This window comes from Acanthochromis polyacanthus, chromosome 7 (genome assembly GCF_021347895.1).
Source record: "Acanthochromis polyacanthus isolate Apoly-LR-REF ecotype Palm Island chromosome 7, KAUST_Apoly_ChrSc, whole genome shotgun sequence".
NCBI classification, from domain to species: domain Eukaryota; kingdom Metazoa; phylum Chordata; class Actinopteri; family Pomacentridae; genus Acanthochromis; species Acanthochromis polyacanthus.
This window is the reverse complement of record NC_067119.1, coordinates 21,088,735-21,100,800: the sequence shown is the minus strand read 5'-3', so window position 1 is coordinate 21,100,800 and position 12,066 is coordinate 21,088,735. Positions and strand designations below refer to the sequence as shown.

The following is a 12,066-nucleotide window of genomic DNA, read 5'->3' as shown; positions in this document are numbered from 1 at the left end:
AATGGTACACTACAGTACCTCCCATATCGACCTTGAACAGGCTGAAATCTGATTTTTTGTTTTGCCGAGAAAACAGTGTTTTTCTTTTTTGATTCCATGTTATCCATGCTGCGAAATAGCCTCCGGAAGGACCTGTAAGCCCCTCCGATCAGAACCCGGAAGTTAGCATTTTTGACGTGCACAGGGTCTATTTTCAAAGGTAGGCTGAATCCCAAAACGCCCCCTACACACTATCCCTACACACTACCCCTCCGTTTGCGCGTTCTCGCGGAGGGTCCTCTATATTAAGGGCCGTCCCAAACGGCGTAGTGCGGAGGGGGAGTGGACTGTTCAGCCCTTAAATAGCGAGTCTGCATCGATGCTCACTCTGGACAACTTTTTCAGGAAGTGCAACGTCGAAATGGAGGAGGAAACAACATATTGATGTGAGTTCCACATGTGTCCTTTATTTCTCCCACGCCTTTTTCACACTGACAGAACATCACAAAAAGAGTGGTATAAAAAGATTAATCAAAAGAAATAAATCTTCTTCTCTGTTGACGTTTGATTTAATTGTGCACCCCCTGACACCTTAATATTTGAACACAACTGACAGAATTCATTTATTCATTAATTCATTTGTTGGATTTGAAATGCCAGATAATAGGATTGGAAAACATGTGAGTGAAAAAAAGTGGGATGCTTTCGTCTTCTGGAAGCTGCAGCGATCCTTGTTAGTTGCAACCTGTGCCACAGCGCTACAGTCATGACAGTAGGCGTCTTTGTGTTACCATGGCAATGACGTCTTCCGTTTTCCGGTGAGACGACAGGGCGTCCCATTCCTGACGATCGTATTTATACCCTCCCCCTTCAATAATAGGTGCCCTCCACAGCTGCGAGTGTGACTTCTTTTGGAGTGACACTCGGTAGTGGACGGGGAGTGTGTAGGGGGCGGTTTGGGATTCAGCCGTAGTGTCTACAGATACGGACCCGTACCCGTAGCCTGTGGCCTACGGATACGGCACTTTCCCTTAACATAAATATTAATGAGCCTACATAAATATTAATGAGCCGGCTGATGAACGCGCTTCGTGATTGGCTGGTAATCCGATTACATAAATATTAATGAGCCGGCGACGCTGATGAAGGCGCTTCCGTGATTCGAGGTGAATCTGCGGAATGAATGGCGGAACTAACAGCCAGCAAACTATAAGTATTTTTTTACCTTCAAAAGTAGCGACAGACTATTACATATTAAGAATCTAAACAAAACCCTGACGTATTTTCTGCGTCTGTCAACACAGACCCTGTCACAGTCACTTTAATGTTCGCGGACTCTGTTGAATGGCTAATTTACATCATCACAAACAAATCTCACAATATCACAGTAAATCGAGTTTGTGGGTTTTTTTAATTCATGCCGAATTAAAGAGCTGCTCCTCACCATTCACGAGTGTTTGTTTCATATTCGACATCCTTAATTTTATCTTGTAAATTAGCGTCCGAAATTAAATGGGAAAATTTGCAATGGAGTTCGTCAGCCGCTTCCACCACTGAACGCGGTAAACTAATTAATAGGAACTGGACTTCAAACAATTTAGACACGGCGTCTAAAAGCGTAAAAACTACTTTGTCTACGTAAAGTGTGAGAGGAGACGGTGTATTTTTAGTTAAATTATACAATGTTCGCCGTCAAAGTCATTCATATAAACTGCCTGTAATGTGCAGCAAATAGTAGTGAACCATCGCCAGCTCTTCAGTGACCTTAACACGTCCGTACCTCTAGTACAGATGCTACGGGTACGGGTCCGTACCTCTAGCATCAACCATTTTCAAACATCAAGACAGGAAGTAATTTAAGTACAGATTGTCATTCTGATTAATAGAAAACAAAGGGAATGATTTAAAATGTGTACAAATTTCCTATTCAGAACTTCAGGCACTTTATTTAGATTTTTAGACTGATCCAGTATAAAACATAATGACACTGTACAATTATCAGAATAAATATCAGAATTCAGTCCCACCCCCTTGTCTTCTTCCTCACTCACTGGTCCCAGCGGTGCTCCAGAGAAACGCAGGCTGGAGCTGAGCAGGAGCAGATAAAGTGAGAAAGAAAAACAATGACAGAATAATAAAGCTAGACAGAGAGGTGGAGTTAGAACCATAGAGGGGAAAAAAGACTTCCTAAGGACATTTCAGGATATGTGTGAAGCATTTCATCACATCGCCATGGGACTACGTGAGTTTATATTGGAGTATTTTCAAGGTTTCTGGGACTATGAGACCCCCAAGGTGATGGTAGTGAAAAACACAACTCTTGGAGTAATTTACAGGTCTGTTCAGTTTCTGGTGATCACCTATTTCATCTGGTAAGTTTCATGCTTCTGGATATGCATGTCAACGATCTGTACAAAAGAAAAAAAAAATAAATATTGCTAATATTTCTACATATGTATAAAGTGTTTAAATGCTTCTTTTAGGAATTCCAGTAAAGGTAAAGATCTTAGTTAGTTACCAGTATGTCACTGTGTGAACAGATATCATAACTGATATAAACAAAATTAATAACAAGAATTGCGATAGAGCTTCTCTTTCTCATCAACCTATTATTTGATCTAGGGAGAGCAATTTTTACCTATTAGGGACTTCTGAAAATCTTATTATTCATGTAAATCTTTTGGGTCTTAAATTATTTCTTCGATGTCTTGTATTCAAGTGCGTCATCTGCATTTCTTGGCTTCAGCAAAGAGGGCTGAAAGAATCCAGTGAAACAAGATACCCCCAATAAAATTTGGCATCATGGCAGAAAATGTGATATTGCTCCTGTCTGTTCTATCATCCTGAAGGTATGTGTTTATAAGTCAGAAAGCATACCAAGAGAGTGAAACCCGTCCGGAGAGCTCCGTTTACACTCTTATGAAAGGCTCAGCAGTTCACGGAGATGATATCCTGGACACTGTGGAGTACGCTCGACCCTCAGAGGTGAGTTCAGAATAAATGTTGCAGCATCATGAAAACACTCATTTCCTTTTCTCTGTCAAGATTGCTTTCTGTTTAAGCTGGAGTAAAATGGATATTGTCTGACATGTTCTTTTAAGGGCGGTGATGTGATTAGTACAATACTGAGGCGAGAATTCACCTACAATCAGATGCAGGGTACCTGTGCTGAGGTAAGAAGTCAACTAAAGGAATAGCAGTGTGCAAGAAAACACAATTTAATAAGTGTATCAGTTGCACAGACACCTTAGTCTCCCACCCAACATCTGTGTTATTTCACTTTAGTATTTCAAAGTTCCCAATGCCAACTGTACAAAAGACTCTGACTGTGTCGAGGGGGACGTCGACTTTGATGGCCATGGTACCATTTCTTCTTCTCACACAATTAGCTTCATGGTCGCTTGGTTTGTATTTGCCACTGTTTTTCTTCTTCCCATAGGCAGAAGAACTGGAAGATGTGTTCAGTACTACAACTACACCTTCAAAACCTGTGAGATCCAAACCTGGTGTCCTATAGAGGAGTACGCTGTAGTGCGGTAAGACATAGGAGATACACAATCTCCAATAATCTGGGTGGTCAGGCTCAAGTCAGGTTTATTTGGATCATCCAGTCATCTATACAAGGGCTTCGGCAGACAAGGAAGAGGACACCAAATATCTTAGCTCACAAGAAAACTGTAGTGAGGGACAGCTGAAAGATAGAATCCAGAATGAAATGTATCAGAAAAGAAGAGATATTGTAAGCATTTAATTAATGTTAAGGTGTGGAGTGGACTGGAGTGGAGTAGTGGAGTACCAAAGTAATTCACAAAAGCAAAACAAAAATGGTGTCAAGTCAGTGAAATACCCACACTAAGTTGTGGTAGTAACAGTGGCAGTATTCAGAACAGTTACTTAAGTAGAAGTACCCCTACATCTTCAGAAAAATATTTTATTACAAGTAAAAGTTGTGTATGACAAATACAAATACACACTGTTTTTTTGTAAAAAATAAAAAATGTAAGAAACCAAAAAAAGTTGGAAACCGCTGGTTTAATATTTAACAGTATGTTGTGTTCTTAAAGCTTAATATAGCATCCTCTCTGTAACATCTTCATCTAAAAAGTAGCTAAAGCTGCCAAATAAATGTTGTAAAAAACATAAAATTTCCAACTAAATTATGTTGGAGGAGAAGCATAAAGTAGTATAACATGGAAATAATCAAGCAAAGCAGAGTACCTTAAAATCGTATGGAAGTATAATACTTGAGTAAATGTACTTACTTATTTTTCACCACTGGATTGGAAGCTCTACTCGTCATCAGTAGGAAACATTTACATGTTTTACATGAGTTTAAAACTAACAGGGAAAATATAAAACACTTAGCTCAACAGTCAGTGCTCATTTACTCACAGTTACTCTAAATGTTGTGTTCGTAAGTTTCCAGCCTCACACAGCCATAATGGCTGGGTGGCTCTTTGTTACCTGATAGTAAGTAAACAATCACAAAAGTCATTGTATTGGAAGAGTTCCAGCAGGAAATATGTTGCAACAAGGACATTTACAGAGTAGAAAAAATATGCCTGATATCATTTGCTTTGTCAGTGAAATAAAAAATGTGGTTAAACTGGGCATTTCACTGAAAGCAGCTGCGGAAATAATGTCACTGAAGGGAACCGTTTATTATTTGTTGTCCTCAACAGAGAGCCACCATTAGTGGAGGCGATCAACTTCACTGTGTTCATCAGGAACTCGATCCACTTCCCCAAATTTAAAGTGCTGAGGTAAAGCCACACACACACACACACACACACACACACACACACACACATAGTGCTTCTGTCTTTTTGAGTTGCAGATATTGATAGGAACACTATGATCTTGTCTTTGTCAGGGGAAATGTCAAGGATGCCTCGAATAAGCGTGAGATGCAGAAATACCTCCAAAAATGTAACTATCATGAGGAGAAAGAGCCCTACTGTCCCAACTTCCGCCTGAGCTACATCGCAGAACAAGCCAGGGAGAATTTCACAGAGCTCTGCAGGACTGTGAGTATGAAACCTGCACTGCAAAATGTATCACTGATTTGATTCCTAAGAACGTATTTGTCATTTAAGACTGTGGACATGTTTTTTCATCATTCAGTTTCCTTTTTGTATGACTTATTGGACACTTCTAGAGATTATTGATCAACTGAAATAAGAGCTGTGTTTGAGAGTTAGCCCAAAAATGCCCAGACTAGACAACTGATAAAAGATTACAGTTCATATAAAATTCATAGCAGACAACATAATTATTACTTTTTTATGTTTAGAAGGACTTATGTGACACCTAGATGCTTAAACTCTGTTACAACCTGTAGCTGTTACCCTGATATCACCTCTTGTATGACTTTTTGAAAGGATCTATCCACATTATTTTGAGACATGATCACTCTAGCCATACTTTAGCGTGCCTCTGTCCAGTAATCAGCAGCTTGCTGTTTTGTGCCACCATTCACAGAGATCACAGTGTCACTGGCATAGAGCTGAAGCACCATAAGACAAACAGAAAATGAATAGTTAATGTACAAACTAAATGAAGTTTGAAAGGTGAATTTATGATTATAAATATTTATAAAGTCTCCTTCCTCCTGAATATGACTCTATACCTGTGAAGTAATAAGTATTCTATCATTTATTGAGTCAAAGCCTTTCTAAGATCAAGAAAAACAACCCTGTGGGATTACGCTTGTCTATCACTGATTTAATCTTTCTCAATATTTTGGTCAGCTCTGAATCCCCATTGCATAAAATGCAAAATACAAGTTAAAGGAAACTTAAAGCTGCCTGCTGACAGACAGAATGCTGACAGAATGCTAACAGGCTTGCAGAAATTGATAAACCAGGGGTCACCTACTATAAAACTGGTGATGCAATAGCAGTGGATGTTAGTGATATTCAATAAACTGTCTCTTAAATCCTTCAGCCATTTCTGCCAGATTTTTAAACAATATGCTTCCATTCAGTTGTATCAAAAGTCAGAGCTATATTATAACAGCTTTGATGGTCCATTGTGATGGACAAAAACTATTTTCTAATAGGCTAGCAAATAATGGATAAAGGAAGTTTGCTTTAGCCTTCCTTACCTCCACAGTAACCTTATTGTGCAGCATGATAAGTTTCTGTTTATCATTCTACAGTTTAGACTGAGATATTACTCAGCACATCCTCCTCCTCTGTTATTAATTTGAGTAAATCCTTTCTCAGCCAGAAAGTTCCTTTGTGAATTTTTGAACTGTGCTCTGTTTTCTTGTCATAAATATGCTTCTGTCTGTCATCTCACGCAATAATTTATTCCAGTTTATTGTTTGTGTTGCTGTTTGAAACTTTCCTAGTTCACTTTGAGGATTTCTGAAGTTTTCATTTAATTTAAATAATTAGCTTGACAGCTTTCTAGTTAATATTATCAAATTATAGTTAAACAATGCAGTGATGTTTGTGCAGTGATGATGCACTTTTTTTTTTCAAAAAATTTGCATTTTTCTTGTCTTCAAAATGTAGATTTAGGTTGGCTTGAAGCATAATTCATTTTTGCTGAAATGCATTTTTTTTTAGTATTTCTTTTTAGATTTACCATGAAATCCATTGCTAGAGAAAAGTGAGTAATGCAATACAAGAATCAAGGACATGCAAGATAAAATGCAAGATTCATATAGTGTAATACATTCACTCTCTACAGAGCAATGTATATGTCATATTTTGAATGACAGCATGTGTCTGTGATGTTTTAAAATTGGCACCTAGATGTGTTAAAAGTGAAATATTATATGAGTGTATCATTGCTTGAGATGTTTTGCTGTTTGTGCTCAGGGAGGTGTAATCGGTGTTTTCATTAACTGGAACTGTAACCTGGATCTGGATCCTTCACACTGTAAACCTAAATATTCATTCCGTCGTCTGGACCTCCGCAAGGATCTGGCCAACTCTGGTTACTATTACAGGTTAGTACCAACACCCGGCGCTGATTTACCCTACATTTTGTGATTGTCACTTTGTCTTGGGGTCAGTTTGCCTTGTCTTTGCAGTGTGATTTCTGTGTAATTGTCCAGGTTTGCCAAATATTACAATAAGGATGGAGTAGAGTCTCGGACGCTAATCAAGGCCTACGGTATGCGTCTGGATATCATAGTTCACGGACATGTAAGCGGATTCTCCATCGCTACACTTTATTTCCTGCTTACTGAGGTGACTGCCATTTTAATAGTGCATGCTATTTTTATGCAGGCTGGTAAATTTAGTCCTATTCCAACCATCATCAGTACAGTGACTGCTATGACTTCTGTTGGGATTGTAAGTATTCACTGCGTTCTTTTCATATCTCGAGACTTTAAAGTGACAGCTAATGTCCGGTGCACCACAAACTGTTTTTTCTTCTAATTCTTTTCCCTGAAGTGCACCATCATCTGTGACTGGATCATGCTGACTTTTATTGACAAGAATGAAGTCTACAGCGAGAGAAAGTTTGATGAAGTGAGTTAAAAGCATCAATTATTCAACCTATCTTGGTTCTGCTCTGCTTACAGTCCTACTTAATGTCTGCCTTCTCACCTGTATTATAACATCATCGCTGGCATAAATGTCTGACTCATTTGCTTGTAAATCTTTAAAATACTAACCTTATGAGCATATTTTATACTCAAGTTATTCTATGTTTAATATTTTGAATGCTCCATTTCATTTTTATTTACTGTCACCCTTGTGTTGTGTATATGTGGTACATGCATATTAACTTACTTCAGTCCAGTCTTTGTATGAATTGATTTGCTTGCTTTTTATCCTTTCTTCTCCTTTCATCCCACTCCCTTTCTTTCTTTTTCCTTGCTGCTGTCGCTGCAGTGCTAGTTCTAGGTGGTTGATATGTTTCTGGAAGCGTGCTGAGACAATTTTGATTATTGGTGCTATATAAATCTAATAATTGAACTGAGCTGATCAATAAGCATTCACCAGGTCCTCCATCTTCCTCCCACAGTCCAAAAACTGGTTAATTGGTCTTTCTAAATTGTCCGTAGGTGTGAATGTGAGTGTACTTGTTTGTCTGTAAATATAGTCCTGTGATAGACTGGTGACCTGTCCAATGTGTTCCCTGCTTTCACTTTAAGTCAGCTGGGATAGGCTCCAGCACCCTACAACCCTAATGAGGATTAAGCAGTGTATAGAGAATGGATGGATGTAGCCTAGCCGTGCTAGCCCCATGTTTCTGAAGGCACAAGGGTCTAGGGCCGCTCGACAGGGAGGGAGGCGGGCTAAAAGGTTGTCTTTCAAATCACTCTGCAGCAATTGGGTAGGTATACAACCAATCAGTGCAACGAATAGGCTGACGTAGTTCCTAGAGCGCCGGCAGATTGTGGCTAAGTCCCATTAGCTTCCCAACCAGCGGAGCCAACTGGTATATTAAGGATTTGCCATATCCCGTCGGCATAGGTCCAGATACGTCTTTCTTCTCAATGAAACACTTCAGTGCCGTCCTTTGTTTATCTTTCAAGTTGAATTTTAGCTTCAAATCTTTAAGGGCTGTGGCCAAAGCCGAGTCGAAAGATAACTGTTTATTGTGCACCAGTTGTTTCTATCAGAATCGTCGCACCTCTGTTGTCACTTAGTTACGCCCGCCTTCTGACTCTACACTTCATGGTGATTCGTCCGGCCAGTTTTAGGAGAATCCAGCCTCGAGCCTTATGGAGGGTAACTAGACCCACCCTGGCAGAGAATAGACCCTGTGCACGATAGCATGTGCTAGTTCCGGTTGAAAAACTCCGGGTGCTACAGTTACTTCCGGTCCCGCTGTCAAAATGGAAGAAGCCAGCAGTACACTTTACTTTTCCAGATGCCTAGGCAACTTGCCTAAAATTTCTGTTGACGATGTTTATCGTCTCGTTATGATTTTTCGTCAGCTCCTCAAAGCAAACGGGAAAAGGGATTCAAATTTTATATATCCCAGTACACATATAACTTTGAAGGTAAGTTGCATCGCATTCTACATAACTAGCGCTAGCTTAACTGTAGGGCTTGCCAAACATGTACCTCATCATTTTATTTTCTAGTATTTATACATTACTATTTTTTGCTTAGTTAGCTACTAGAATCCACTTTACACTTTAGTCTTTGGTACTTAGCCTGTTGCGCTTCAGTTGCGCTTCAGTGTGCCGCCCGCGGTACACTTTGAGATCTGCATAAGCAATTTGCTAAATGTCTGAAACTGCAAACGCGATTATACAAACACTATACGCCGATGGACAGCTTAGATTCTCATGAATCTGCCGGTATAAACCACTTTCAGATGTGATTACCACAGCGGGTAATATAAACATATTTGTCCGACAAACAACAAATATCCATCCATCCGTTCTCTATACACGGCTTCAACGTACACAGCGCGACTCACATTTCCGGGTTCATTATTACACACGGATGAAAATATTCCACAAAAAACGGCCATAATCCCACCTTGGACATCCAGACGAAACAAGCCAGTAACATATTTTGTCCAAAACATGTCTTGAAGTCGGTATATACTCCACGAATAGGTCGTTTTCAAGGAAATGCACCTCGCGATGCGCATCCAATATTCCCTGTATTTTTATGTCATATTTTTATTTACAAATGTTAGCGATTTTTTTGTACTGAAAATGGCTGGAATTGACGACAGCTTAAAGGGTTAGTCGAGTTCAGCAAGACATATTATATTTGTAGTTTTGTTTGAACAAAATGACAAATGGTTGGATTTCTTCTATATTTTATTAGGTGTCAAAACGGAATAACAAATGATTGAAGAGTGCACGGATTGTTGTTATAGTTTATCAGATATTTGCTGTTTGATCAGTGACTATGCACTAATATTCCCGATCCTCAGCTCAGTGTGAAACATTTTTTTTCGTCTAATTTTGGCAATCCACTGAGCCCGCAAATGCCGGTCTTTTGGAAAACGGTGAAGGCTTATAGAACTGTTATAAACACCAGAAGCCGAACATAATGGTACACTACAGTACCTCCCATATCGACCTTGAACAGGCTGAAATCTGATTTTTTGTTTTGCCGAGAAAACAATGTTTTTCTTTTTTGGTTCCATGTTATCCATGCTGCGAAATAGCCTCCGGAAGGACCTGTAAGCCCCTCCGGTCAGAACCCGGAAGTTAGCATTTTGACGTGCACAGGGTCTCTTAAATTTGTTGCCGTGGGTTGTCTAGCACGGCTAGGCTAGGATGGATGATCATTAAGCATAGAAAAGAATGATTTTTCCAACATTGTCAACAATGTTTTTAAGTTGGATTTGAACAGGGTCTTTTCCTTTTTCCATGCACCTCAATGTCCATGACCTCCAAAACCACCCCCCGCTGTTCCATATTGTGTTTACTGCTATGTTATTGTCTTCTGACGTACTGTTTTACTACATCACAGAGTAAACGTCTTTGTGCACTTTTGAGAGATGCTGATGTCCTCGTCAACGACTCCTGCAGTTACTTCTCTAAGTTTAGTGTATTTGTCTTCCACAGGTGATCAAGGAGCCCGCAGAACCCATCTCCACAGAGCTCAGCTTCATCAACAGCTACGGCTCAAACCACTCGGACCTGTCAGACGGTGTACCGCTGTGATGCCATCAGAGTTGCCTTAGTCCTCATTGGCCAAATGCATGGACTCACCTACACCGAGTGACTGCGGCAACAAGAGTTACTGTTTCTGCAGACGCTCAGTGGATGGATCAGACTGCGCAGCTATGCTGTTAGTGGGAATAAACTGAGAAAGAACCACGTCCCTGTGGGCTTGTTTTGGACACAGACACTTCTCTTAATTTACTGAATAACAGCAGGCTCTGTTCATATATCACCACAAACCTTGATGGACCTTTACTGTTCACCAGTGAACTGAAACCTTTTTCTGTCCAACTTGACATGACTTCAGAATATACTAACACCACGTAGAGAATGTGCATATTTTCTCCATATGAAACCGATCTACAAAGCATACAAACTTTGTCCATGTATTGCAGACATTCAATCCAACAATAAATGAATTTTATTAACTTGTTTCAGTCATAAACATGAGTATGACATAATTCCTTGAATATAAAATATGAACTAACTTCAACCTGTGCTTATTTAAATCTGCATTATTACAAAGATAAAACCGCACCGTGCTGGAAGAATCCAGATATTCTGCTTCATTTCCTTTGGTCTTTCAACCTGACATGTTCGACATAATGAGAAGATACAGGAGGAAACTGTCGGGAGATGGACGAGGAGAGCATTGAACAGTAATCAAATAAAGCAGACATTTCCCATAAAATGGTTTCCCTAACAAGATTGTGGGGAAGTGTGAATCCATCTGGATGCCTGAAAGCAATACAAATGTCAGTGGTGGAAAAAGACCTAAGACTCAAGTCTAATGGATCGATATCCACCAAGATGGATGAAAGAGCACAATGGAAAGCCATGTGTTATTTTGGAAACTGTGCGTTTAAGACATGCAAAGAGGTGAAAATTCAAAGAGAATAGTGAGAATAGTGAAGTTAAATCATTTAATTTTGAAAAAGTGTTAAAATTGAGTGTGTACCAAGAGGCTAACAACTTAAAATGCAAAGATTTTAGATACAAACCCAGAACGGCTCTTATTTCCTCTTTTGTCAGTCCTCATGTTCAGCATCTGTCAGTGAGAACCTTTGAGGAGCCAATCTAATTGTGCCTCAGTTCAGTCTGAAATGTGATTACTTGTCTGGGAGACACCCATCAGCAGGCAAAGTGAGTCATCTGTGGGGCAATGAGGTTAAAGTGATGGAAGTGCATGAGTTCAGTAATTACAAATCAGCAAATATTTTTCCCACATTGGAAATCGCAAAAAAAAAAAAAACACTTCACAATTAGACACAGTGCTTCATCTTATCATATTGTCACTGAAAAGCCAAACTGTTAACAAATGAAGGTTTCAGTTTGCTCAGTAATTCAGTTAAAAATTATACAGCATTCAGCATGGCCGTGGAGTGAAACTGTGCAAAGCCACAAAAGAAACATTAGCAGCCAAATGAGCAGGAAATTCAATGTGACTGCCGATTAGTGAAAGTCAGCGAAGTAGATGGCAT

At 39.5% G+C, this 12,066-nt stretch overlaps 1 protein-coding gene across 2 annotated transcripts; it reads left to right on the top strand.

Annotated features, from left to right (window-relative positions):
• The first annotated feature begins 216 nt into the window (after positions 1 to 216).
• Positions 217 to 11,030, top strand: p2rx2 (purinergic receptor P2X, ligand-gated ion channel, 2). 2 transcript variants are annotated; one of them, XM_051950926.1, is made up of 12 exons: positions 217 to 425; positions 2,829 to 2,964; positions 3,081 to 3,152; positions 3,265 to 3,340; positions 3,419 to 3,515; positions 4,662 to 4,742; positions 4,853 to 5,006; positions 6,810 to 6,940; positions 7,049 to 7,139; positions 7,224 to 7,289; positions 7,392 to 7,469; positions 10,487 to 11,030. In XM_051950926.1, coding segments are annotated over exons 1-12 (1,083 nt in total). In that variant the 5' UTR covers positions 217 to 423; the 3' UTR covers positions 10,586 to 11,030. The 2 variants fall into 2 exon arrangements, with proteins under 2 accessions (XP_051806886.1, XP_022053238.1); XM_022197546.2 differs by lacking the exon at positions 217 to 425 and adding an exon at positions 1,064 to 2,351.
• Positions 11,031 to 12,066: the final 1,036 nt, after the last annotated feature.